Source organism: Lynx rufus, unplaced genomic scaffold (assembly GCF_022079265.1).
Source record: "Lynx rufus isolate CCGP_SWC_20201006 ecotype Redwood Valley unplaced genomic scaffold, mLynRuf1.p SCAF_16, whole genome shotgun sequence".
Lineage (NCBI taxonomy): Eukaryota > Metazoa > Chordata > Mammalia > Carnivora > Felidae > Lynx > Lynx rufus.
This window is the reverse complement of record NW_025814830.1, coordinates 6,533,616-6,560,662: the sequence shown is the minus strand read 5'-3', so window position 1 is coordinate 6,560,662 and position 27,047 is coordinate 6,533,616. Positions and strand designations below refer to the sequence as shown.

The 27,047-nt window shown below is 57.4% G+C and overlaps 1 protein-coding gene across 1 annotated transcript; it reads right to left on the bottom strand.

Annotated features, from left to right (window-relative positions):
• Positions 1 to 276: 276 nt before the first annotated feature.
• PNMA8B (PNMA family member 8B) lies at positions 277 to 5,143 on the bottom strand. Its single transcript, XM_053722187.1, is given in 9 exon segments — positions 277 to 546; positions 548 to 780; positions 783 to 818; positions 821 to 911; positions 1,122 to 1,169; positions 1,171 to 1,322; positions 1,325 to 1,496; positions 4,947 to 5,005; positions 5,107 to 5,143. Coding segments are annotated over 9 exon segments (1,098 nt in total).
• Positions 5,144 to 27,047: the final 21,904 nt, after the last annotated feature.

The window sequence follows — 27,047 nt, the reverse complement described above, 5'->3', positions numbered from 1 at the left end:
CACCGCCTTCCCCTCGGTAGCGACGCCAGCCCCACCCCACCCCACCCCCACCCTGCCGCGGCCTCCGCCTCCGCCTCCCCTGCCCCCACCCCCCGCCTCCTGCCCGAGCCCGACGGGGCGGCGCCCGCTTGGCCCGCGGCCTCCTGGACGCCCCGGCCTCGGGCCCCGACTCCCCGCTCCCCGCGGCCTCCGGCGCCGCCTCCGAGCCCGCGCCCGGCTCGCCTCCCGCGCGCCCGCACCTCCCGCCTTCCCGGGCGCCTTCCTGGGCGTCGCTCGTCAGCCCCGCCGGGTCCCCGCGCCCGTGGAGGGGGGCTCGGGCTCGGCCAGGCTGGAAATGCGCTCCCGGCGGCTCCCGCGGCCCGCGGCCTTCCGCAGGACCACGGCGTCCACCCGGCGGCCCGCCTCGTCCACCTTCTCGCGGGCTCCGCGAGTGTCCCGGCGCCGGACGGGCAAGACCGCGGGGAGGGCCTCTGTCTGGCCTCGCTTGTCGCTCCAGCCCAGTGACTCCATCACCCAAGCGACTCTCAGCATCTCCCCTCCCCGCCACGGCCCACGGATCCCACGGGGCCGCACAGGCCGCGATGGCCACAAACTCGGGACTGTCCACCCTCTCGTCTCCTGGCTCCCCGTTTCGCTGTGACTGGCTTTCGGGAGCGTCGCTGTCCCTGCGCTCCTGCTGCCACGTGTCTCTCACCGCCAGCAGGGCCACTAAAGCCGGGCCGCGCCGCCCTGGGCGCCGGGCTTCTCCGCTGTGGAGGCTGAGGGCCTCGCCCCCCGGAGCTCTGCCTCCGCCCGCTCCTGCTTGGCTTTGTCCGTCCCGTCACCAGGGCCAAGAACTCGCGGGGACCCGCTCCTCTGCCCGCGTCGCTCTGCAGGGTCCACTCCTTCTTCCTGAGCTCCTTGGCGGCCTCCTGGAGCGGGCGTGGAGCGCTCAGGTCGTCCCGGATCACCATCCCCAGAGAGTCGTCGGACGCCCGCCTGGCTCTCTCTCCCGGCCCTGCTGGGCCCACCTACCTGTTGCCTCTGGCTGTGTTTCTGCGAGCCCGGCGGCCCTTCCCTGGGGGGAGCCGGCCTTCCTGGGGCGGGCCCTGAGCCCCGGGCCTGGGTCTCCGAAGCCAAGCGGGAGAGGGGGGCGTGTCCCCGGGGCCTGCAGCGCCTGCCGCCTGCCTCCGAGGGCCTCTCATCCAGCAGCAGGCCTTTCATCTGCCTCAGGACCCTTGTGTCGTCCGCGCGGTCGTGACACAGAACCCTCCGGACGCCGCCCTTGCCCGGGATCTGTGTGGGCACGGAGGCGTGATTTATGGCCTCCGCAAACTCCACCGGGCGGCCTCGGCCTTCTGGTCCCTCGCGGCCCTAGTGTTGCACAGCCTGCACGTGCCGGGGCGGGGGTGGGGGGGCAGGAAGGCCGGCTGCAAGACGGCTTCGACGGCCGCCTCCTCCAGGCCCTCCGGGATGCCGGTGACCAGTAGGGCCCGTGCATGTCCGCGCGCAGCCCCCTGCCCCGGTGGCGCAAAGCCTGGTGGCCGTGGTGCCTCCTGCCCACGGGCACAGATCGCCGGGCGGGGGGAAGCCCGCGGCGGACTCGGGCTGGGGCGCCCTGTGCAAATCCGGCCCTGGAACAGCGCTGCAGGCCTTGGGGTTCAGGTTCCAGCGAATGTGGCCAGGCTGAGAGCTGGGGGTCTCGGGGCTCCCTCTGCCTCTAGCCGGCTGATGCGGGGGCCTTTCTGATGCCCCCTCTCCTGGGCTGTTGGAGGCTCCGCGGGGGGGGGGGGGGTCTACGTGTCACGTTCAGGGATGCCGCCAGCCAGGCTGCGATGCCCTTTTTCCCTGACAGCGGCCTGAGTGACGGGGCACCTGCGGCGCCGTGGTCACCTTAGCGGCGAGGGGAGGGGAGCGGGGTCCGGCCGAGTCTGGGCGCTCACCTGCTCTCCAATCCAAGCAATGGCGAGGCGACCCGACTTCTAGGTCCTAAGCCTGCGCGGATGGGCGCGCCCCTCCCCCTGCTGGGCCCGGTCTCCGTGGTAACGCTGAGGGCTGGAGTGGGAGTCAGCGTCGCTGGGGTCCAAAGTGCTGCTCCAAAGGACAGGAGGAAAGGAGGACGTGGAGACAGGCGGTCCCACCTGCACCGATGAGCCCAAAAAGGCCAAATCCACAGGGGACAGCGAGACGTCAGGACCGGACCTCCACGGTCCCCTTCGGGACAGTCCAGGTTTCAGCCGGCTGTAATCCCGTCCCCTGTGTACAGGTGGAAGTCAGGATGTGACGCCGAAGTCTAGGAGGCCTTGGCCTCACACAGTGGTACCAGGACTCATTCTCGGGGAAGGAGCCCTGTTCAGCGTGACGGGTGTCACCCACGCGTCAGTAAGGGTCCGCGGGCTTCATATGTGAGGTGTATATATCATTGAGGGTATACAGACCTCATTCCCGGAGACCACGCTTCATTCTTGCTCGTATTCCTGGGTCGGAAATGGCACCTACAATCAGTCGTGTGTGTGTATATATATATATATCGTTTTGTATGTGTATAATCTTCAGTGAAATCAGACCTGAATTCCGGTTCCCAGAGAAAGCATTTGCCCCTGGCGGGGGGGGGGCCATTCACGGGTGTGAATATCACAGGTACTCTAGACACGTTTCTTTCACATCGTTTATCTGCCCACTCTATGTAAATCAGGCTCTGTGGTCCAGCCGTCCCATGTCTATCCTAGTTCTCCTTCTCCAGTCCCCCCCGCCTCCCCCAATCCCGGGAAGATTTCTGAACTGCCCCCAGGCCTGGGTTCCGCTCTTCTGTTACACGGCAATAACCATGAACCCTACCTCCTAGGACTCTGATGGGGGTTAAAGTGGAGGATCCATGAAAGAAAGCCCTTTGGAACAGATGCTGGCCCAGAGTGGGTGTTCCCTAGAAGGTCACCGCCGTGGAAATCATTTATTGAGGACTTAGCATTATATAAGCATTTGTTAAATAAAATGAGGCATCCAAACACCTTGGGCTTTTTTTTTTTTCTTTTTTCTTTCTCTTTTATGTAGGAAGAGAGTTTATAGCAATGTTACCATGGCTACGGGGAGGGGGGGACCAAACTGCTTACTCACTTCCCTACCAACCCCCCTGAAGCCCTTCCTATTTTCCCTGCTTTTCCCTTCTCTTACCTTCCTGATCTCCCTGTGGATGGGACCCTTGTCTCCAGAGCAAAGTGGTCCAACAGAAATCTAATTGGAGCCCCAAAGGCAAGCCACATGTGTCATGTTGAATTTGCTCTGGCCGCCTTCAGTAAATACAAGGAAGCGGGGGGATTTCATTTCATTCTAAGAACAGGCTCCACGGGGCGCCTGGGTGGCTCAGTCGGTTAAGCGTCCGACTTCGGCTCAGGTCACGACCTCACGGCTCAGTTCCTGAGTTCGAGCCCCGCGTGAGCGCTGAGCCTGCTTTTGGGTCTTCTGTCCTCCTCTCTCTCTCTCTCTGCCCCTCCCCTGCTCGCCCTATCTTAACAATAAAATAAAATCATTTTTTTTAAAAAAGGATGGATTTCGTGTATCCTGAAATGTACACAATACGACCACTTACGTATCATCAATTCGAAACAATTAATTGTTTTAATTTTTTATTCTTGAGGGAGAGAGAGAGAGGGAGAGAAGGAATCCCAAGCAGGTTCCTTGCTGGGACGCCCGTGAACAGCCCTGACTTGTTCCATATCTTCCATGCCCCTCAGATGTACCACCAGGCATTCACGTCTGTGCAGAATCGATTTACAAGGATCTGAGCCCAGAATCCAACTCTGCTTTATACATAAACACGATGCATCTTTTTTTTTTTTAATTTTTTAAGAAGTTGTTTTCATTTTTGAGACACAGAGAGAGAGAGAGACAGAGCGCAAGCAGGGGAGGGGCAGAGAGAGAGGGAGACACAGAATCCGAAACAGGCTCCAGGCTCCGAGCTGTCAGCACAGAGCCCCACGCGGGGCTCGAACCCACAAACCGTGAGATCCTGAACTTGTTACGGAACCGGGCTGGAACGCTGGCGGAAAAACCAAGCGGCACTCAGAGATCTTGGTGGATCGGAGATTCATTTAACACCGGCGGGCTCAGAGGAGACCGTTTCTCCAAAGATCTGAGCCCCGAATGCGAGCGGGAAGGGTAATTTATAGTTGTAAGCCTTCATATTTCGGGGGGGGGGAGGGTTCGCGCACGCAGCAAAGGAAGAAGAATCTGGACGAGGGGTCTCTAAGCTAGAGACCAGAGTTTGTTTTAGCCCCATGGGCCACCTTTGGCGTATTTTATTCACTTGTCCAACAACGTGAGCTGAAGTTGGACGCTTAACCGAATGAACCACCCAGGCGCCCCCACGACACGTCTTTCCAAACACGGTTTTCATTGCCACTGACCATGCCCGCTTTTATTCTAGTGTCTGTGCCCCACTTCCAAGTAATTCCATCTGGCCTCCCCTCCCCTTACCTCTAGATCCACACTTGGTCATGAACGGCAGGTGCGATCATCTGTCCTCTTCACCCCACTTTCTGGCTGCTGTGTCCCCCCAGAAGCTGGCCCCATTCATTTCTCTCCCGGGAGGTGGGGGGGGGGGGAGGTGGGAAGTGGGGCAGAGTGGGTGGGGACATGGTCCCAGAAGCCAAGTAGAGAATTAGAGAGTCTCAGAAACTTCCGGAAGAAGACTGTGGCACCCAAGAAACGGAAACATTGCAGAAGCTCCAGGGCACAGGATCGGAGTAGGCCTTGAACTCTGAGCCCTGTGAGCGAACGATCACACGGGCACCAGCCAGGCAGGGCGATAGGAAGCCCGAATGTCCTGCCCAGCCCTGGCTGTTGCCTCCACGGTTCCCATAGAAACAGCTGGAAGAGAAGGGCATATCAAATGCTTGGCACAATTCTTCTCCCACCTCCCTGTGTCTGAGGGGAAGGAAAACAGAACAAAATAAAAAACCCGAGCCTACTTGTGAAGTGGCAAAAGCAACCACTGGGACAGGGGTTCTCATAGTGCGCTCCAGGAACCCTTAGGGGTTCCCAGAGGCACTTCAGGGGGTCCATGGGATCAAACCTGTGGTCACGAGAGGACTAACGCGTTATTTGCCTTTTTCCCTCTCAGTCTCTCACCAGTGTTCGGTGGAATTCTCCAGAGGCTACGCGGCATGGCGATGTTGCAACTGGCTGAACGCAGAAGCAGGTAAGAGGATCCAGTAACCTCTGTTGAATCAGACACGAAGGAGATTTGCAAGAACATAACACAACGCCATTCTCCTCTTGAATTGGTTGATTTGGGAAAATAATAGCTATTTAATTAATTAATTTAGTTAGTTAGTTTTTTAATGTTTTTATGCATCTTTGAGAGAAAGAGAGAGACAGAGCGCGAGCAGGGGAGGGGCAGAGAGAGAGGGAGGCACCGAATCGGAAGCAGGCTCCGGGCTCTGAGCCATCAGCACAGAGCCCGACGCAGGCCTCGAACCCACGGACCGCGAGATCATAACCTGAGCCGAAGTCGGACGCTTCACCGACTCAGCCAGCCGGGCGCCCCTGGATAACTTGTCTGAGAGCTGTTCCCCGCTTTGGTTACTCAAAGCGTCCTTTGCTTAGAGCCCTTGTGGGTAACGTGTCTCAGAGCGGCCGTCGTTAATACGTCTCGTCTGTAATTCTGCCCGCCGGGTGGAGTCGCACAAGGAGAACTCGGCCCATTTCACCTTTTTATCGTCCCCTCCTCCAAGGCGAGACACCGATCACGGTTTTAAGACACGGCTGCAAGTTCCGGGTCGTCCCTAGAGGTGGGGGTCCGCATCCCCCTTCCTTGAACCTGAACCCCGGGCGAGCTTTGCGGCTGCCCCCAGTGATAACGTGTCGACAGAAGGCTTTTGTGTGCAACTCAGCTGCCGGGCTGCGAGGACGCCTGATTCACACGGATAGACCACTTGGAGGCACGCCAGTCCTCCGGTCAGGCCACCCCACACCAGGCCCTGGTCACAGGAGAGACGAAGCCTCCAAGGGCTCCCAGACCTTTGACGTTGGTGTCACCTCAACCAAGGCCCCAGACCTCGTAGGGCTGAGAGGAGCTGTTCCCAACGGCGCCCTTTCAGCGCTGTTGACCGCAGAATCCGTGAGCGTAAGCAAAAGTTGTGGTTTTATGGCACGAAGTTGGGGATGGCGGGGTACCCAGCAGGAGTACGGGGCACACGCCTGTCTGCATCTCTCCCACCTCCCCGCCCCCCACCCCACGCTGCTAAAGACGTGACGATCCACACCCTCGCCTCATCCTCCTGGGCCGAGTGGGACAGTCCCTGGCACGCGTCCCAGATGCAGATTGCCGGGAGGTAGGGTCTGTGGACTGCTCATTCTCCCAAGTCCCCCAAGCCACCCAGCGCAAGGACTGTCCCCGTTCACGCCCCCACCGTTAGCGCTTGAGGATTCCCCGGGCCCCGACCCCCTCTCCCAACGCGGGACGTTATCCAGCCTTCGAAGATTTGTCTGTCTAATGAGTGCAAGGTGATGGCTCCTTCCTTGTTCCCTTCCCGCCGTTGTAGGACCTGGCATTTGCCCAAGACGGGGGACAGAGTTGGGGGAGGGGGTCCCAGGCAGGACACCGTGGTCTCAGTTTCAAGGATCGGATCTATCTCGCCTGGGGGGGGGAGACCCGAGCGGGCTGGTGTCAGAGGTTTGCTCCGTTCAAGTTGAGGCATTGGGCTCGCACCTGCCCATGACACGATCCCACTGACACACAGACCAACACGTTTACAAAAAACCCTGCACCCCTCACACACACCCACCTCTAACACACATCACACACACCTAGAGACATACACAGAAACCCAGTGTCCACTATCCCTCGCCCACCCTCGCCCTGCTGTGGGAGCCAGGAGGTCGTTCCTGCCCGTGCAAGGACAGAGCCCACCCCAAGTGGCCTGACAGACTCTCCCTCAATCCCAGCAGAGCCACCCGGAACTCGCCCTAGGTGGGGGGGGGGGGGGCAGGGAGCTCACACCCGTCCTCCACAAGGCGTCACAAACTTGACCCTGCCTCTCCCCTTTCTATGGCTCCAGGGCCCTCCTCGCGGCGGCCCTTGAGGCCCCTGCACACTGCAGTCCTGCCCTCCTCCCCGGGGGTCTGTCCAGCCTGGAGCACAGGGGTCGCACGTGAAGCTCCCCTCGGGAGGGATCCCTGTGTCCCCCCACCCCACCGCCCAAGGGACTGTGAACCCCAGGAGGGCAGGGCCTGGGCTGTCTCAGTCGTGGCTGGGTCTCCCGCTAGGCCGGAGCAGGCTCTGTGACAGCGTGTGGGGAAGGAAGATTAGCAAAGAAAGCAAGGAGAAAGGAGGGGAGAGAAGGAAGAAGAGAGGGAGGAAGGATCTGTAAAGCTCTGGCTTCTTTCTTTTCCGAGCTGTGTCCCCAAGCGCCCACCCGAGGGCGCTCTGAGCCAGCACATTCCCTCCTGCAGGGCCTCAGGCTGCCCGACAGACAAAAATGGATCATAACGACGAGGATTGCCGCGGAGCCCTTCTACCCAAAGCCCGACTGCGTCCTAGGAGTGCGCTGCAGCCGCCAGGCGCCTAACTCCACGCACCAGCTCAGAGTAACTTACGAAGGAGGAAAGCGAGGCTCAGAGGCGTTGTTTAACTTTCCCAGGGTCACACGGCACCTAAACTGAAAAGAAGCTTCCAGCTCTGACCTTGGTGACCCAACAAAGTTGTGCTCCTTGGTCACATCCACCAGTCCCCACGGGCCTGGCCCTGACACTTCCCCCCCGCCCCCCTTAGCCACACTCCGCCCCCCCCCCCAACCATTCCATCTGGCCACTGGGGCCCTTGTAAACCAGCCACCTGGAAGGCACTTCTTCCCTTACGCTACCCGGCAGAGGGCCACCTCCTCCCTTCAGGCTCAGCTCAGTGTCACCTCCCACAGGAGGGAGAGCAGTGACCCTCACCCAGGAGATGCGCAGCCGTTCTGGGGAGGGAGCCGCTGTTCCCTGACCCAGAACCGGCTTCAGCTCTTCCGACCCATTTCCCCCCTGAGAATCCAGGCCTTTCCCTGGTAATGCTCACGTCTCTATGTGATTGTGGGAACCCCCTCCCCCACCACGGACCAGGTGGTTCCTGTGGGGACCACTAACCCTCACACACCCAAGCCTGGCCAATCAGAGAACTCATTCCCCTTCCCAATCCCTGTGATTGCAGGCACGTGACCCAACTGGTCCAATGGGAGTCGGTCCTCAGTCTCTGGCTGAATAAATGAATGAAAGGGCCCTGGAACCAGCCATGCCTGAAGCCCATCAACCCGAACATTTATAGTAACACGAGCCGATGAATCCCCTTTTCTGCTTAATCCAGGATAATTCGGGTTTCTGCACTTGGGACCCAACGAGTGCTGTGTAATGTGCCCCCTAAAACATTCTGCAAGCCCTGCCCGAAGAGCAGGTGCGCAGTGGGGCTCTCGGTGCGTGGCAGATAACACCTCTGGCTCCAAGGGCTGGGACAGGGCTTGGAGGGATAAAGAAAAGGGTCTTCCCGATTTCTCAGGCCCAGCACCACCACTTGCCATCCGTTCTTGGGGCTTCTCGCTTCCCTCCAGGGACCCCAGGTCTCATACCAGCGGGGGACCAGCGAAGGCAGTCTCACTGCCCCCGCTGGAGCAGACCATCAGCGAGCAGTTTGTCAGACACGGCATTTAGGCTGAGGAGAAAGACATCACTGAGGGCGCCTGGGTGGCTCAGTCGGGTAAGCATCTGACTTGGGCTCAGGTCATGATCTCACGGTTCAGGAGTTCGAGCCCTGCTTTGGGCAAGACCCGCTTCTCTCTCTCTCTCTTTCTCTCTCTCTGATCCTCGTGGGATTCTCTTTCTCTCTCTGCCCTTCACTCACGTGCTCCCTCCCCCCCCCCCACTCTCTCTCTCAAAAAAAAGAGGGACGCCCGGGTGGCTTAGTCAGATAAGTGTCCAACTTCAGCTCAGGTCATGATCTCACGGTTCGTGAGTTCGAGCCCCACGTCGGGTCTGTGATGACAGCACAGCACAGAGCCTGCTTCAGATTCTGTATCCCCTCTCTCTCTCTCTGCCCCTCCCCCACTCAAACATTGTCTCTTTCAAAAATACATAAACCTAAAAAAGAAAAAGAAAATCACTGGTTTCACATCTCATATCTTGCCCAGATAGAAGGAGGGGCGTTCCTCCTGTGGTCTGGGACTGGCTCACCACCACAGTGTGCCCAGAGAGGAGGGGAGGGCAGGGGAGAGGAGGGACAAGGCCTGGGGCTTGAGGAGACCGTTCTGGAAGCATCGTGGGGTGCGGCAGCCCTGCAACACACTGGGGCAGCGATTTGAGTGTCCATGGGGGCAGTTATTGGGATATTATTAAAGTGAGCTCCTAGGGGTCCCTATGATATGATTATTAGTGGTGTCCCAGGGGCTCTCCCCGGAAGCCCAAAGCCCCGCCCGCTCAGCCTGGGTCTCATCCGGCCGCCTCTGGGCATGCAGCCCTGCCTGAGCAAGGCTTCTCTTGCCCTGTCACACCCAGGTTTAGCTTCAATTCAGACCCTGCCCTCCGGCCCTGAACATTAAACTCACCCCAGATGCAGAGTAACCCCCCCACTCCCCCATTAAAAGCCCGGTTCCAGGAGATTGGCCCCGGGTCAGTGAGACCCAGCTCTCTGGGTGAGATGCACCGTCCTGAATCGTGAAAGGGCCCAGTGAGCTCTTTAACACAAATGCTCAGCCCCTGGCAACAGCCTAAAAGTGGTTGCCATGGAGATGGCAACAGCCACCTCGGAGAGACGGATGCCAGCACCAGGCTTGGCAGAGAGAAACTGCCAGAATGAAGAAGAAGGCGGTGCCTGTTTCACACTTGGCTGGAGCGGGAGACCAGGGATCCAACCCAGGAGGGGCCAGCAGTTGGGGGGAGGGGGTGGGGGGGAGGGGGCTGCTCCCAGACACCTCACCCAGGCTGGTCTCAGGGCCAAGCCTGCAGGGAGCCTGGTCAAACCAGCAAAGACACGTAAGCTCCCCCCCACCCCCCGCGGAGCCTCCAACAGCCCAGGAGAGGGGGCATCAGAAAGGCCCCCGCATCAGCCGGCTAGAGGCAGAGGGAGCCCCGAGACCCCCAGCTCTCAGCCTGGCCACATTCGCTGGAACCTGAACCCCAAGGCTTGCAGCGCTGTTCCAGGGCCGGATTTGCACAGGGCGCCCCAGCCCGAGTCCACTGCGGGCTTCCCCCCGCCCGGCGATCTGTGCCCGTGGGCAGGAGGCACCACGGCCACCAGGCTTTGCGCCACCGGGGCAGGGGGCTGCGCGCGGACATGCACGGGCCCTACTGGTCACCGGCATCCCGGAGGGCCTGGAGGAGGCGGCCGTCGAAGCCATCTTGCAGCCGGCCTTCCTGCCCCCCCACCCCCGCCCCGGCACGTGCAGGCTGTGCAACACTAGGGCCGCGAGGGACCAGAAGGCCGAGGCCGCCCGGTGGAGTTTGCGGAGGCCATAAATCACGCCTCCGTGCCCACACAGATCCCGGGCAAGGGCGGCGTCCGGAGGGTTCTGTGTCACGACCGCGCGGACGACACAAGGGTCCTGAGGCAGATGAAAGGCCTGCTGCTGGATGAGAGGCCCTCGGAGGCAGGCGGCAGGCGCTGCAGGCCCCGGGGACACGCCCCCCTCTCCCGCTTGGCTTCGGAGACCCAGGCCTGGGGCTCAGGGCCCGCCCCAGGAAGGCCGGCTCCCCCCAGGGAAGGGCCGCCGGGCTCGCAGAAACACAGCCAGAGGCAACAGGTAGGTGGGCCCAGCAGGGCCGGGAGAGAGAGCCAGGCGGGCGTCCGACGACTCTCTGGGGATGGTGATCCGGGACGACCTGAGCGCTCCACGCCCGCTCGAGGAGGCCGCCAAGGAGCTCAGGAAGAAGGAGTGGACCCTGCAGAGCGACGCGGGCGGAGGAGCGGGTCCCCGCGAGTTCTTGGCCCTGGTGACGGGACGGACAAAGCCAAGCAGGAGCGGGCGGAGGCAGAGCTCCGGGGGGCGAGGCCCTCAGCCTCCACAGCGGAGAAGCCCGGCGCCCAGGGCGGCGCGGCCCGGCTTTCGTGGCCCTGCTGGCGGTGAGAGACACGTGGCAGCAGGAGCGCAGGGACAGCGACGCTCCCGAAAGCCAGTCACAGCGAAACGGGGAGGCAGGAGACGAGAGGGTGGACAGTCCCGAGTTTGTGGCCATCGCGGCCTGTGCGGCCCCGTGGGATCCGTGGGCCGTGGCGGGGAGGGGAGATGCTGAGAGTCGCTTGGGTGATGGAGTCACTGGGCTGGAGCGACAAGCGAGGCCAGACAGAGGCCCTCCCCGCGGTCTTGCCCGTCCGGCGCCGGGACACTCGCGGAGCCCGCGAGAAGGTGGACGAGGCGGGCCGCCGGGTGGACGCCGTGGTCCTGCGGAAGGCCGCGGGCCGCGGGAGCCGCCGGGAGCGCATTTCCAGCCTGGCCGAGCCCGAGCCCCCCTCCACGGGCGCGGCGACCCGGCGGGGCTGACGAGCGACGCCCAGGAAGGCGCCCGGGAAGGCGGGAGGTGCGGGCGCGCGGGAGGCGAGCCGGGCGCGGGCTCGGAGGCGGCGCCGGAGGCCGCGGGGAGCGGGGAGTCGGGGCCCGAGGCCGGGGCGTCCAGGAGGCCGCGGGCCAAGCGGGCGCCGCCCCGTCGGGCTCGGGCAGGAGGCGGGGTGGGGGCAGGGGAGGCGGAGGCGGAGGCCGCGGCAGGGTGGGGGTGGGGTGGGGTGGGGCTGGCGTCGCTCCCGAGGGGAAGGCGGTGAACCGGGAAAAGAAGGGGCGCCTGGGCCCTTGCGGAGGCCGGCGAGGCCAGGGGTCAGCTGCTCACCCTCCCCCACCCCCGTCTCCAAGTCGGCCGGTAGTGAGAAGGGTCGTGGCGGCCAGAGACTGACCCCCCCCCCAGTGCCGCTAGGGGAACCCGGAGACGCGCGGCCTCACCCCCCCCATCTCGGCAACCCCCTCCCCCGACGCCCTGCGACAGAGGCGGCCTCCTGGCTTCACCCTGGGACCCGCGCTCTGCTGAGCCACCCGCCGCCGGCCTCCCGGGTCCCTCTCTGTCCCTCCTTTGCAGGTGGCGGGACGATCCCCAGGGAAGAAGGAGAGAGATTCGGCCCCTCCGGAAGGCAGCAGCCCCAGGTGATGGGCCGGTGTCTCGGGCCACCCAGGTGGCACCCGGTTAGCATGGGGGGGAGGTGAACGTGGGGGTCATGGGGCAGTGGGGAGGCCAGCCATGCCAGAGAGTTCCTTCTGGCTCTCCGTGAGGCCCCCATGGTTCCGGAGACCTGCTTCTGGCCAGCGTCTGTGGGCCACTGTCCCCCCACTCCAGCCAGTGTCACGGGGCCTGGGATCTGGGATGGAGCCCCCGCCACCCAGCTGGGCAGTGGGTTGACACCCACTCTCCCCACGTGTAGCCGAGGCCTGAAGGCTGATCCTCCCTGCTTGGGGGAGGAGATGATTCCAGAGAGAGGAATGTGAGGGGCAGAGGGAGCAGCCCCTAGGGGAGGGGAGAGGTCCCGTGGGAGAAGAGGAGAGAGGAGAGGTGGGAAGGGTGGGGGCAGGGGAGGAGGAGGAGGAAGCAAGGGAAAGAGCAGCAGCCCTGCCCCCCTCAGCCACAGCTGAGACAAGGGACCCAGCTCCTCCAGGCCAAGGCCGGCCACCTGCCACCGTCCCGGGCTGAATCTGCCACTCAGGCCGCCCAGGGATTCCCAGACATCTCAATTATTGGCCAAAATTTGCACCTCTGGGTAGATCACATAAAATCCCGATTTCCGGCTTCTGTCCGTGGCAGTGAGGGCAGCGCACTTCCAACAGGCCTGGGGTCCCCTCACCCCCCATCCCCGCTGTCCCTACAGCTGTCCCCTTCCTCGGGTCCCGTGGGCTGACCGGCCCCTAGGCGCTGGCCTTGCAGCCCCGGCTTAAGAGGACGAAGGGTCCCCGTTTCTCCCTCTGAGTGAAGTAAACACGGGAAGGACCCCGAGGCGGCGCCTGAGGGGGCAGGGCCAGTCCAGCCAGTGCAGGAGCCGCCCAGGGTCTTGTGTTGAGAGGAAGGAATGTCCCCAGGAGGGAGCTGCAGCCCAGCCCTGAGCCCCCAGGCTCTCGGCTCCGCGCTGTCCGGTCAGCACCTGCTGTCCCCGCGTAGCTGCTTCGGTGCCCGGCGGTGTCTGGGTGGGGAGGTGGACCCTCGTTCTGGGCTGGCTACTGTTTCTCGTCCCCTCGTCCTGGGGCTGCGTGTGTGCCCGGGCCAGAGTTCCCGTCCCCAGGCGGTGACGGGCCCATCGTGCCAGGAGGGCCCTCCCTCCACGTCTCCAGGAAGGCACAGGGGCCCGGGGGTGTCCCCACGGCCGGACTGCACTGTCCTACCCCCACCTCGGGACACCAGAATGCTTCAGTTGCGCCAGAAGGAGTCTCCCTCAGGGCTGCAGGGACCTCCAAGGACAGTGACTGAGATCACCTGGCAGCAGTCAGGATGCCCTGGGGCTGGGGAGGAAGCCCGTCCTCCCTGGGGGCGATGGCCCTGGTCTGAGTGGCCTCTGCAGCCGCCTGGGGGCGGGGCAGGAGGGCGGAGCATCTCTGGGCTCCTCTCCTGGAGCCCCTGTCCCCTGGGGCCCCTCAGGAAGGCCAATGGAGCCTTCTGGTCTGGTCTCAATGTGCTCTGGACGAAGGGGGAGGGGAGTGTCTGAGGTTGGGCCACCACCCTGGGACTGCCCTGTCACCGATCTGCAGCCTGTCGCCCCCCCCCACACCCACCACTCCCCGCCCGGGTCGCCTCACCCAGTACAAGCCTTGTCCACACCCAGGCTTCTCAGGCCCAGAGCAGGGACGCGTTTGTAATTTGGAGATAAGAGGGCCCCACGTTCAAGGCTGATAACCCACTTGGCCCCCTGGTCCTTGGTCTGTGCTCTAGCGGGGATTCTAGCCAGCGACCCTCTGATGGCTGGGTGCTGGCCATATGGGTTTTAAGTATTTTTGTGTCATTTCTGCCTCCAGCCGTCTTCTCTGGATGAAGGAGAGAGAGCAGAAAGACCTGGTCCCCTCCCCAACAGGGACCGGCCAAGGAAGCCGGTTGGAAATGGGTTTCCCAGCTCGAGGCTGGACACACTGATGTAACTGAGAGCTCTGAAATCGAGTGGGTGCAGAGTGGGGAGACACGAAACCTTTTCATTTTGTGTCCGCACCTGTATGGACCACCTACAATCTTCCTTTCCCATCCCTCAATGGCTTCTTGGGCCCAGCCCAACCACATTTGGTGGGAGAAAAGTCCCTCCAATCCTGTTTATTTTTTAAAACGAAAAAAAAATTTTTTTTGACATTCATTTAATTTTCGAGAGAGGGAGAGTGTGCGTGTGCGTGTGCGTGTGTGTGTGTGTGTGTGTGTGTGCAAGCGGGGGAGGGGCAGAGAGAGAGGGAGACACAGAATCCGAAGCAGGCTCCAGGCTCCGAGCCATCAGCCCAGAGCCCGACGCGGGGCTCGAACTCCCGAACCGCGAGATCGTGACCTGCGCCGAAGTCGGCCGCTCAACTGACTGAGCCTCCCAGGCACCCCCATCCAATTCTGTTTCAAACTCCATCCTCCTTCTCTCTCTTTCTCCAGCTGTGGTCCCAGGACTTGCAGTGGGGGCGGGGCACCTCCTCATCTCCTCCCCGGCCCCCTCTTTTGGGGTCTGGGTCCCCGCTGTATTCACTGTGGGTGAAGGCCACGCAGGGAGACACGTGTCTCGGATCCGTCCTATCAATGCCAAGGTTCCTCGGTGGGCTTTATGGCTTCTTCAGCCACCACCGACTCCGATTCCGAGTTCTGTTGCTTAGCGTTCATGAAGCACAGGTATGGAATCTTTGGACGTGATTAGGGATGAAGGGAAAATCATAAAACAAGGAGGATGACAGATTCTCTATCCCCCTAAGTGATACTGCTCCCAAGGAATTAACAGAGCCGGAACCAGGACGGGGAACCACGAAGAGTCTGTACGGGTCACCTATTGCTGGGTTGGAAATTGCCCCCAAGCCTAGCAGCGCAAAGCAACAATGTGGGTTCCTATCTCACATTTTCTGAGGGTCAGGAATCTGGGAGCTGCCTCTGGGTGCTTCTGGCTTGAGGTCTGTCCTGAATGTGCAATCAGGATGTCGGCTTGGGGCCGCTGTCATCCGAAGGCTTGTCCGGGGCCGGAGGGCGTGCTTCCCAGATGGCTCACTCCCCGTGGCTGTTGGCTGGACAACCAGTGCCTCTCCTCACGTAGGCCTCCCTGTGGGACTGACGCGGCAGTCGGCTTCCCCCAGAACCCGCGTTGGCAGAGGGAGAGCACGGAGGCCTCGATGCCTTCTCGTACGATGCCTCAGAAGCCACACGCAGCCATTCCTGCCATTTTCCGTTTGTTGAAAGTGAGCCTCTGTGTCCAGACCTCACTCACGGGGAGTGGACGTAAGCGCCACCTCTGGAAGGGAAGAGGATCCGAGAGTGTGTGGGCAGAGTCTGAAAGCAGCACGGAGATCCTGACCATTCCTGGTTCATCTTCTGCCTAACTCATGAAAGTGAAAGCCGCACATGCAGCGGGGGACACGTGGCTCCCTCAGAAGTTCCCGCGAAAGCAACGGGCTAGCTGATTGTCTCCAATTCTCAGCGTGGGCTCCTGCATTAGGATTTGGCTTGGGGGTAAGTGGTAAAAGGTCTGTAATGGCCTCACGGGCCAATTCCTTCTTTTCTGGAAAGCACCTTCTGCCTGTGCAGGAATCTGCAGTTTCTGCCCTGTCTAGATCTAGGGAACAGTGAGACAGGCCGTGAAATTACAGCGGAGAATCATTACAGGGCGAAAAAGGAAGGCCAGTGCACCATTAAAGAGATTTTCCGGGACGAGTCACAGAATCTTCAGCATATAGTGGCTCACACACAGGCAAGAAAGTCAAGCAGTGGAAGTTGCTGGGGTTTGAATTAGCAGCCCAACAATGTCAGTTTCAGAGTCTGTGATTCTCCTGGCCTCTCCTCACAAGAGGAGAGTCACAAGATAGCTGCAGCAGCTCCAGACATCACATCACACACCGTGTTCAAAGACAGGAAGCAGGGGACCGCAGAAAGCAGGACATTTCTCTTCGTTAAGGGTGGGAACACCTTCTCCCAGAATTCCTCAGCAGACCTCCTTTTATATACCTTTGGCCAGTACTGAGTCGCTTGACTACCCCCTGACCAGGGTGAGGCTGATTAAGGTCAAAAAAGCTCTTTCTTTCTTTCTTTCTTTCTTTCTTTCTTTCTTTCTTTCTCTCCTTTCCTTTTTTCTTTTTCTTTCTTTCTTTCTTTCTCTCCTTCTTTCCTTCTTTCTTTCCTTCTTCCCTTCTTTCTTTCTCTCCTTCTTTCCTTCTTTCTTTCTTTCAATGTTTATTTTTTAGAGAGAGAGAGAGAATGCGCACAAGTGGGGAGGAACAGCGAGAGAGGAAGACCGAGGATCCAAAGTGGGCTCTGTGCTGACAGTGCAGAGGCCAAAGTAGGGCTCCAACTCACAAACAGGGAGATCGTGACCTGAGCTAAAGTCAGACGCTTAACCGACTGAGCCACCCAGGCACCCCCAAAGAAGTTCTGTCTTCTACTTGAACAAAATCTAGAGGCGCCTAGAGTCCCTGTTCGGCCCACTTCTCTCCCTCACATCAGCTGCCTGGTCTCTCTATGGATATTTGAGTTTGGGAGCCCTGCTCGAGTGTGAGCACGGGTCAGCTAGGGATGTTTTGGTTACAAATCAGAGAAAACCAAACTCATAGCAGGCATAACGATATAAAGATATTTCTTAGTTTCTTAATTACAGCTTTGGAGGAAAGAGGCTTCTGGGTTTAGTTAGCAGGTCAAGTATGCTATTGAGAACCCAGAATTGTTCTATTCCTCCAATTGTTGCTCTTTGCCTTCCAGTTTATTGCCTCACGGTCACAACATGGCTGCTGAGCTCCGGACATCACCTTCTCCCACAACAGGGAAAAAAATGGATAGGTGGGGTGGTGACAGCCCTCTCCTATCCTGCTTCTCCTCTTTTATCCAGTCACAAACCTATTTCCCAAAAGCGGCCAGCACACTCATTGGCCAGAACTGGGTCACTGCCTACCTGCCCCTACAAAGGAGTCGAGGAAAAAGGAGAGCTGGCTTTTTTCACCACTTTAGTATGAGGTGGTAAATGGGAGAGGAGTTGTTAGTGGCTGTTAGATCAGCCAATCAACACTATCGGTGACTGACGTGACCTCATGCCCACTGCAAGAATAATTTTTAAACATTGAGAGAGAAAGAGAGAGAGAGATGGAGATATTCTTTCTCTCCCGCGGTGGCAGTGGGAGAGATACCATTTTGCATCATAAAATCCATCTACAGAATCAGCTTCCGGGGGGTGGGGGTGGGGGGGAGAATCGGCTTCAAGAAGGTGACAGATTGAAACCATTCCCCAAGCATCTATCTGGTTTTCCTGTGCAGCCAGTAGCCTCCGTTACCAACCTCGCCGGTTCCCTTGTTCACTTAAGCCTGTCCTTGGGAAGAATTTGAACAAGAGCCTGGGAGAGTCTCTTAGAAATTGTTGCAGTAGCGGAAGAAAAACGGCCCCCCAAGGCAGCCTACGTTTCTGGTTGGCTGTCTCCCTTGGCTGTTTGTTGCCATGGTGACGACGAGGTTAACCGGCCTCTATTTTTTAAAGAATAAATCGTCGTGGGTCTTTTCTGTCACATCAGGAAAGGATCACTTCCCTTCCACGAGCACGTTGAAATAAGGGCCCAAGGCTCTTCTAGATTTGTTGTTTCTGGACCCCAAAATAGCCACCCTTCCTCTGATCGTTCCTTCCGTCAGAAGCGAAGTTTCTACGGAACAGTGTTTCTCCCACTCATCCTGATGTGTCCAATGTCAAGGGCGTTCATGTAGGAGGGACGGAGCTGAGGCCTTGGCTGGGGTGCCCGGTGGCTGGGCTGGTGAAGCGTCCGACTTCGGCTCGGGTCGTGATCTCGCGGTCCGTGGGTTCGAGGCCCGCGTCGGGCTCTGTGCTGACGGCTCGGAGCCCGGAGCCTGCTTCCGATTCTGTGTCTCCCTCGCTCTGTGCCCCTACCCGCCCCCCTTCCAAAAATAAATAAACATTAAAAAAAAACTTTTTTTTTTTAAAGGCTGCTGTCATCTCGAGGCGGAAGACTGCTTCCAAACTCACTCACCTGGCCGTGGGCAGGCCTCAGGGGCTCGCAGGCTGTTGGGGACAGACATGAGTCCCCACCTGAGGGCCTGTCCATCCAGCAGCTCCCAATATGGCAGCCAGGCCCCGCAAGACAGAGAGTGTGGCCAGGACAGAAGTCAGTCTTTTTGTAACCTAATCTCTGAAGGGGCATCGCGTCCCTTTCGCCATTTATTTGTTAGAAGCCTGTCACCAGGTCCAGCCTACACTCACAGGGGCATAGACCCCAGGATCGTGCGAATACCAGGAGGCCATGCTAGAGGTCGCCTCTCCTAAGGAGACAGGCTAAGGTGATAATCAATGTGACCAGGGCTCCATCTGGTGGGAAGGGATGGCGAACGGCAGGGGACGTGACAAGACGGGAAGTTTTATTTCTAACAAATTTTTTTTGAGAGAGAGAGAGAGCATGCACACAGGAGCAGTGGCAGGGAGGGAGGGAGAGAGAATCCCAAGCAGGCGCCACGCTCAGCGCGGAACCCGACCGGGGGCTCGATCTCACCGCGGTGAGATCGTGACCCGAGCTGAAATCGGGAGCTGGGCGCTTGACCGACTGAGCCACCCAGGCGCCCCGTAACAATTTTAACTTCGTAGTCGCGTTGCCAGAAAAAACACAGGATGACTAGTTAAATTTGAATTTTGAAAAACAAAATTTTTTTTTTTGGTATAAAGTATAAGTATATCCCATGCAACACTTGGGATATACTTATACTAAAAATAACGCATTGAGCATCCAGGGAGGGGGCATCCAGGAGGCCTTCGGCCACCCAAGCCTAGAGCTCAGAGAGAGGGCTGTATGGTTCGCAGAATCCTGACCCCCGAGAAATAGCTACATCCTAATCCCTGAGATCCATGAATGTTACTCTCCATGGCAAAAAAGGAATGTGTGGCTATGTTTAAATTAAGGTTGTGGGGGCGCCTGGGTGGCTCAGTGGGTTAAGCATCCGACTTCGGCTCAGGTCATGCTCTCGCCGTTTGTGAGTTCGAGCTCCACGTCAGACTCTGTGCTGACAGCCGTGAGTCTGGACAGCCTGCTTCAGATTCTGTGCCTCCCTCTCTCTCTGCCCCTCCCCTGCCCGCACTCTGTCTCTCTATCTCTCTCACAGAAATTAACATTAAAAATTTTTAAATAAAAAGATAAGATCGGTAAAAGTTGTGGAGACGGGGAGAATCTTCTGGATTATCTGGGGGGGGTGGGTCCACTTGCAACACAACGGGAGCCACGCGCCAGGGACCGCCAAGGCCACCCCCAGAAGCTGGAAGAGGCAAGGAAGGGCTCAGTTTTGAACCTCTAGCCTCCAGAACCGTGAGACAATACCCTTCTGTTGTCTCAGGCCACCCTCTTTGGGACGCTCGGTTACAGCGGTGCTAGAAAACTAATACAAGGGAAGAGGGGTGCAAGGTGGGGGGTAAGGAGGGAAGCAGAGGTGGGACAGGAGAGGAAGATGCTTCCCTGCAGGTGGAGGGACCGCCGGCCCAGGAAGGCAGGCGAGCCTCTGGGGGCTGGAAGAGGTCGGGAGGTGCGTTCTCCCCTGGGGCCTCCAGAAGGAACACGGCCAGGCCAACAGCTAAAATAAACCCCCTGTGACCCGCGTCAGACTTCTGTGCCCCAGAACGGTAAGAGAATTCATACATGTTGTTTTAAGCTGCTCGGTGTGGGGTGATTCGTCACAGCAGCCCCAGGAAATGAACGCAGCGGGCTGAGGGCAAAGGTGCAGGTGGGGAGGGGAGGGAGGAGAGAGAAAAGCATGGGATTAGCAGCGTCAGGGTCTGGCCTTGGGCAGGGCAGCCGCGAGAGGGGCACAGACCGTGGAAGAGGAGACCCCAGGGAGGCAGACAGGAAGCCATCAGAGAGAGAGCAGAGGCACTAAGGACAAAAGTCAGAGGCTCACACCTGTCACTCATGAGGCAGCATGGAGTTCCATGGCTCAGGGAAGGTCCCGATGTCCCCCTCTGTGCTGATGGCTTCCTGTGTGGCTCTCCTGCCCAGCCCCGCCACCAGAGTCCATCCGGCCTTGGCTGTAATTACGTGCAACCCATAGGTTGCACGTTCCAAAGGTATAAACGGGAGACTGGCATGGAGCGACTGGGGACACAGCGTCTCCCAGTGACGTGTGATACATGTGCTGGTTCGACTGGGGAAACATAAAACCCATGAGAGCAAGAACTGGCCTGTGTCGCTCACCTCTGGGTCCCCGGGGCCTGGAACCGCGAGTCTCAACTGGGCGCTGACGCTGAGAGACATTTGGCAATGAGAATTTCCTGGGTGTCACAGCTGGGTTCAAGGGCAGGGTTGCTGTCATCTAGTGGGTAGAGGCCAGGGATGATGCTTAGGGTCCACACGCACGCAAAAGAACAATCCTGGTCTATGCTGGGCAGAACAAGAGACCCCGCAGATGTCCGAGTCCTATTCCTCGGAACCTATGAATGCAAGCTGTTAACTCAAGTTCCCTAAAAATACGGAAGTTATCCTGGGTTACCCAAGTGTGGCCAGTGTAGGGACCCTTAACAGTGGAGGTGGGACAGGAAGGGAGAACCTGAGGAGCGGCCGCATGGGAAAGGCCTGTCCTGCAGCTTTGAGGATCGCAGAAAGGGGCCACGGGCCAAGGAAAGCATGTGGCTTCTAGAAACTGGAAAAGACAAGGAGAGAGAGAACAGATTCTCTGCTAAAGCCCTGCCGACATCTTGATCTTAGCTTGTGAAGGTCCATCTTGCACTTCTGATCTTTAACACCGAAACAGGGGCGCCTGGGTGGCTCTGTCGGTTAAGCGCCCGACTTCAGCTCAGGTGATGGTCTCACGGCTCGTGAGTTCGAGCCCTGCGTCGGGCTCTGTGCTGATGGCTCAGAGCCTGGCGCCTGCTTCCGATTCTGTGTCTCCCTCTCTCTCTGCCCCTCCCCAACTTGCACTCTGTCTCTCAAAAATAAATAAACATTAGGGAGAATTTTAAACATTCTTAAAGGCATGAATGATTGAAAGCTGGATCTGTACAGATGATTTCATTTTCGTGACTAAATAGTGTCTCCCGGCTGGCTTCTTAGCCAACGGCCAGCCAATAAGAGGTGTCTTTACCCATAAGCATCTCTGTTCATCCCAGCTGGCATTTCATCTTTGACCTTGAGGCCGAGGAGACCACAAAACTTGGCTCACATGTTTGCTACAGGGAGGTGTGTTTAATTACTGAGTGGTTTTGACAGGAGCTAGAACTTATTCCTCAAGCTTGTAAAATTTAACCCCGATGATATCATCACTAACCCAGTTATAATTGACTCGTCTTGGGGCGCCTGGGTGGCTCAGTAGATTAAATGTCCAACTCTTGATCTTGGCCGGGGTCCTGAGCTCCGCGTTGAGAGTTCAAGCCCCACGTTGGGCTCCACACACAGTGGAATAACAGGGGTGCCTGGGGGGCTCAGTCAGGTTAGGCGTCTGACTCTTGATTTTGGCTCAAGTCATGATCTCATGGTTGGTGGGATCGAGTCCCAAGTCAGGCTCTGTGATGATAGTGGAACCTGTTTGGGATTCTCTCTCTCCCACTCTCTCTGTCCCTCCCCTGCTCATGCGTGCTCTCTCTCTCTCTCTCTCAAAATAAATAAACTTAAAAAAATAATAATTAATTCGCCTTGAGCACAAATGACAGAGAAGCTTCTGGAGTTACACAAAGCACCCGCGTGCTATGTCCCCTCTCATCAGTTTATGTAAGGAAACGCAATTGCAGTTTCGTTGTCGAGCTTTATTGAGATAGGACTCATATACCATAAAGCCCACCCTTTGAACATCTACTTACTCAATGGTTTGGGGTATATTTACCAACTTGTGCAACCGTCACAATCAATTCTAGAACATTTTCATCAGCATGTTCTTCTTTTTTAATGTTTACTTATTTTTGAGAGAGAGAAAGAGAGAGACAGAGTCCGAGCAGGGGAGGGGCAGAGAGAGAGAGGGAGACCCAGAATCCGAAGCAGGCGCCAGGCTCTGAGCCATCAGCACAGAGCCCGATGCAGGGCTCGAACTCATGCGCCGTGAGATCGTGACCTGAGCCAAAATCGGGCGCTTAACCGACTGAGCCACCCAGGCGTCCCTCTAATTTTTTTTTTTAATTTCAAAATTGGGAGATGCCCCTAAAACAGGAAGACCTGCAACCTCACAGGTGCGAGGACTGAACTGGAGCATCCGTAAAGGGGACACGGTGTCACCGTTAGAGCAAAATTGTTTCAGCGGCTCCTGGCCTCTGGAACTCACGCCTCCTTTTCGGTCTCCCCACTATCCTTGTCTCGCTCTTGCTCTGCTGGCCTCTCCGACGCTGTTGTCATAAATCCCCGGCATTCAATTCCTTCGGTTGGAAATACCTAGGGTGGCTTCTGTTACATCGCCCTCAGCTTCTATGTGAGGATCTCTGTTCTGGGCCGAGCCCGGCTGGAAAAGGAGCGAGAGGAAGGGTGGTTGTTACACCTGCCACAACCAAGGAAGGATTCTAGGAAAACAGAACGTTTTCTTGGCCCTGCCCGCTCAGGCTGATCTGGGGCACGGCCTTGTTCCGGGGCAGGTAAAGGACGGCGGTGGACGAGAGAGGCGTGTTACCCCAAGGGCTGCTGAGCCTCTGGGCAGAAAAGGGGACTCAGTGTATTAGTCTGTTCAGGCTTCATTAATAAAATGCCACAGGCTGGGGGAGCTTTTATTTATTTTCTGGAGGCCGGGAAGTCCAAGATCAAAGTGCTAGCTGATTTGATTCCTGGTGAAGCCCCGCTTCTTGGCTTGCAGACGGCTGCCTTCTTGTCGTGTGCTCGTATGGCAGAGAGAGAGAGAGAGAGAGGAAGAGAGAAAGCCCTGGGATCTCTTTCTCTTCTTATAAGGACACCAATCCCATCCTGGGGTCCCTGCCCGCATGACCTCATTGAAAGCGAATTACCTCCCAAAGGCCCCACCTCCAAATACCATGATGTTGGGAGTTAGGGTTTCAACATATGAATCTGGGAGGGGTTGGCTGTGGAGGTGGGACACAGCAGGTAGAAAGTGATAATAATGGTAATTCCTATTTTTCAGCGTTATCAGACGGTTAATATATATGATCTCACCGATCGTGATCCCGAAAGGTGTGTCACGTATCCCTTACTGTGTGACAAGCCCTCCCAAGACTAAGTGCTTCAAAATGGCAGCAGCTAGGGGCACCCGACTGGGTGGCTCAGTCGGTTAAGCAACCAACTCTTGACTTTGGTTCAGGTCATGATCTCGAGGTTCATGAGTTCAGGGCCCGTGTGGGGCTCCGTGCTGTCAGTGTGAACTCCGGCTTGGGATTCTCTCTCTCTCCCCCTCCCCTGCCCTCTCTCTTTGTCTTAAATATAAATTCATAAAATTGGAAAGACATTTTTCTTGTTTATTTTTGAGAGAGACAGAGTGTGGGTGGGGGAGGGGCGGGGGGGGGCATGGAATCCGACGCAGACTCCAGGCTCTGAGCCGTCAGCACAGACTCGAACCCGCAGAACCTTGAGATCATGACCCGAGCTGAAGTGTGGCGCTTAACCGACCGAGCCACCCAGGGGCCCGGATTAAAAGGTCTTTTTAATAAAAAAAATCATTTTTTTTAATGTAAACAAAGAGGTGAGGAGGTTCTCTCGTCCCTGCAGGTACACACAGATACCCTTTTGCATAACCAAGCCCGTGGAAAAAAATCTGCCCCCTAAGGTGACGAACTGTGACCATTCCCAGGAACACCCATCTCTTCTGGTGCCGTCCCCAGGCTTGCGTTCCTGGTCTGTTCCTTTAAGACTGTCCTTGGAAGGATCGTGTGAACAAGAGAGTCTTGTGAGAGTCGCCTAGAAATTGTCGCTCTCTCTTGAGAAAAATAACCTCCCGGAGAAGACTGTGATTCCGATTGGTCGTCGTCTTTGATCATTTGTTGCCATGGTGATAACATCATCTTTCTATTATTAAAAGGAGTCACTGCGCGCAGGGTTTGCCTCCTCCCTCTCTCGATCAGAAGAAGATCGTTGCCCGTTTCTCCCACCAACACAAGGGGAATAAAAGCCTGTGGTTCTGCTCGATTTCTTGTTTTTAACGAAGGCGTGGAGAGTCCTGTGCCCTTCAAATAAAGACACCCAAGCCTTCAGTCCCGAGAACAGTCGCATCTGCACCCAAGGGGCAATGAGCGGTGATCTTAACGTCACCAGAGCGCCCACTGGTGGGAGATGAGAGAACAAGAAGAAGGTTCCTAATCGCTCAAGAGAGACTGCCCAGTACCAACTGGGCTTGTCAGCCAGAGGCTCTGAACATTCAGCTGTCCACCAGTCACGGTAAATCACGACTAATAGTTAATGAACTCTTACTCTGGGCCATGTTCTTGGCCAGGCACTTTAGGTGTATCATCTCACGAAATCCTCTGAACAAACTTAAGGAGAAATATATTTTAATTTTTTAAACGTGCATTTATTTTTGAGAGAGAGACAGAGACTAGCAGGGGAGAGGCAGAGAGAGAGAGAGAGAGAGAGAGAGAGACAGAATCCGGAGCAGGCCCCAGGCTCTGGGCTGTCAGCACAGAGCCCGACGCGGGGCTCGAACCCCTGAACCGTGAGATCATGACCTGAGCCAAAGTTGGGCGCTCAACTGAGCCACCCAGGCATGCCCCAGAATCCACTTCTAAATGCCAGAGGAGACAAGGCTCTAGAAGAGGATGTGGGATGTGGACATTGTTGTGACCATCTTTGGAAAATAAAATCTACCACACTTTTAAAGATAGCCTTGGTTGGTGGCTCCGGATGGACACAGTCAGTGAGTGGAGTGTGTGACTCTTGATCTCAGGGTTGTAGGTTCGAGCCCCACGTTCGGTGTAGAGGTTACGTAACAGTAAAATGTTAGAGGTGCCTGGGTGGGTCAGTCGGTTAAGCATCTGACTCTTGACTTCGGCTCAGGTCATGATCTCATGGTTCATGGGTTCGAGCCCCGCGTCAGGTTCCGTGCTGACAGCTCAGAGCCCGGAGCCTGCTTTGGAGTCTGTGTCTCCCTCTCTCTCTGCCCCTCCCCTGCTCATGCTCCGTCTCTGTCTCTCAAAAAAATAAATACATGTTTAAAAAAATTCTTTTTAAATAATACGATATATGGGGCGCCTGCGTGGCTCAGTCGGTTAAGCATCAGACTTCTGCTCAGGTGACGATCTCGCAGTTTGCGAGTTCGAGCCCCGCGTCGGGCTCTGTGCGGACAGCTCGGAGCCTTGGGGCCTGCTTCGGATTCCGTGTCTCCCCCTCTGTCTGCCCCTCCCCTGCTCGTGCTCTCTCTCGCTGTCTCTCAAAAATAAATAAGCATTAAATAAAATAAAATCAATCAATCAATCAATAAACACGAAAAACTTTTTAAATAAATAAAATCTCAACAAGATAAAAATAAATAAAGGCAGTGTTGGGTAGAGTGAAACCTCTCACTCAGTCTCTCCTTACCCACTTTCTGGGAGGAAAGATGGGAGGCTGAATATCCTGCCTTGCCTTGGCCTTGGAGCTCTAAGAATACAAGAATCTAAGAATTGTTTTGAGGACAGGAAGTGTCGTTTGGTGAGAGCTTATCTCTTTGGGGAGGGTCCCCGGGCTGCAGCCTCTTTTTATTGGGTGGCTTACCACAGACCTCTGGATCGCGCAGTGGATAGTTCTGGAGACCAAGTAACATCAGCCTGAGATCCCAGCCTCTGGGGACAAAGCCTTTGGATCCCAGCCTTTGGGGTCAGGTGAAGCCAGCTGGGCCAGACGTGGACCAGAGCAGGATTGGTATTGCCGGAGGCGGCCTGGGGCCCCGCTGTGGCTGGCGTCTATTTCTATCAGCGCCAGAGTCGCTCCCTGCCCCTGTGGGCACACGGGCTGCCACAACTGGGTCACCCAGGCTCACGGTCCCTGTCCCCGTCAGAACTGCCCACAAGCTGGAGCTGGCGCAGTGCGAACGGATGAAACGACGTGCGACCCAGAACAGCACGCGCCCCAAGGTGGAACCCGCGATGAGCTCACGGAGTCCGTAAGCCAGGCGCTCCAGAGAGCTGGTGTCTGGGACAGCCTTTCTAGAAAGGAATGGCAGGGAGCAGAAATCTAGGCAAATGGTCTCATGCGTTGCAGTCTGATGGTCGCAGACGTGCAGGGGGACCCTGGAGACATCTTTGGTGAACGTAGCCTCTGCCAGTGGCATCATGACGGGATTGAGATTAGGTTGTCCTACCTTTCTGGGTGAGAAAGATATGGTGAGGGTTACAATGTACTTAAAGACAGAAAGGCGCTAATGACGGCCTCGACTTTGAAGAGCTCTCTACATCTGAGCGCCCTGGGGCTCACACTGGATGGTTCTGGGGTAGCAATCTGTGCGAAAAACGAAGTCATCTAAAGTCAGGAGCTGGATGGGGCGCCTGGACGGTTCAGTCCGTTAAGCGTTCGACTTTGGCTCAGGTCACGATCTCACGGTTTGTGAGTTCAAGTCCCGAGTTGGGCTCTGACAGCTCAGAGCCTGGGACCTGCTTCGGATTCTGTGTCTCCCTCTCTCTCCGCCCCTCCCCTGCTTGCACTCTGTCTCTCTGTCTCCCAAAAATAAATAAATATTTTAAAAAAAATTTAGGGACGCCTGGGTGGCGCAGTCGGTTAAGCGTCCGACTTCAGCTCGGGTCACGATCTCGCGGTCTGTGAGTTCGAGCCCCGCGTCGGGCTCTGGGCGGATGGCTCAGAGCCTGGAGCCTGCTTCCGATTCTGTGTCTCCCTCTCTCTCTGCCCCTCCCCCACTCATGCTCTGTCTCTCTCTGTCTCAAAAATAAATAAACGTTAAAAAAATTTTTTTTTAATTTTAAGTTAGTCACTAGAGGTTTGGTGAGAACTGATATTTAGACCGTATTGGAGTATCTCCCCACAAATTGCTCATTAATTACAAAAGGA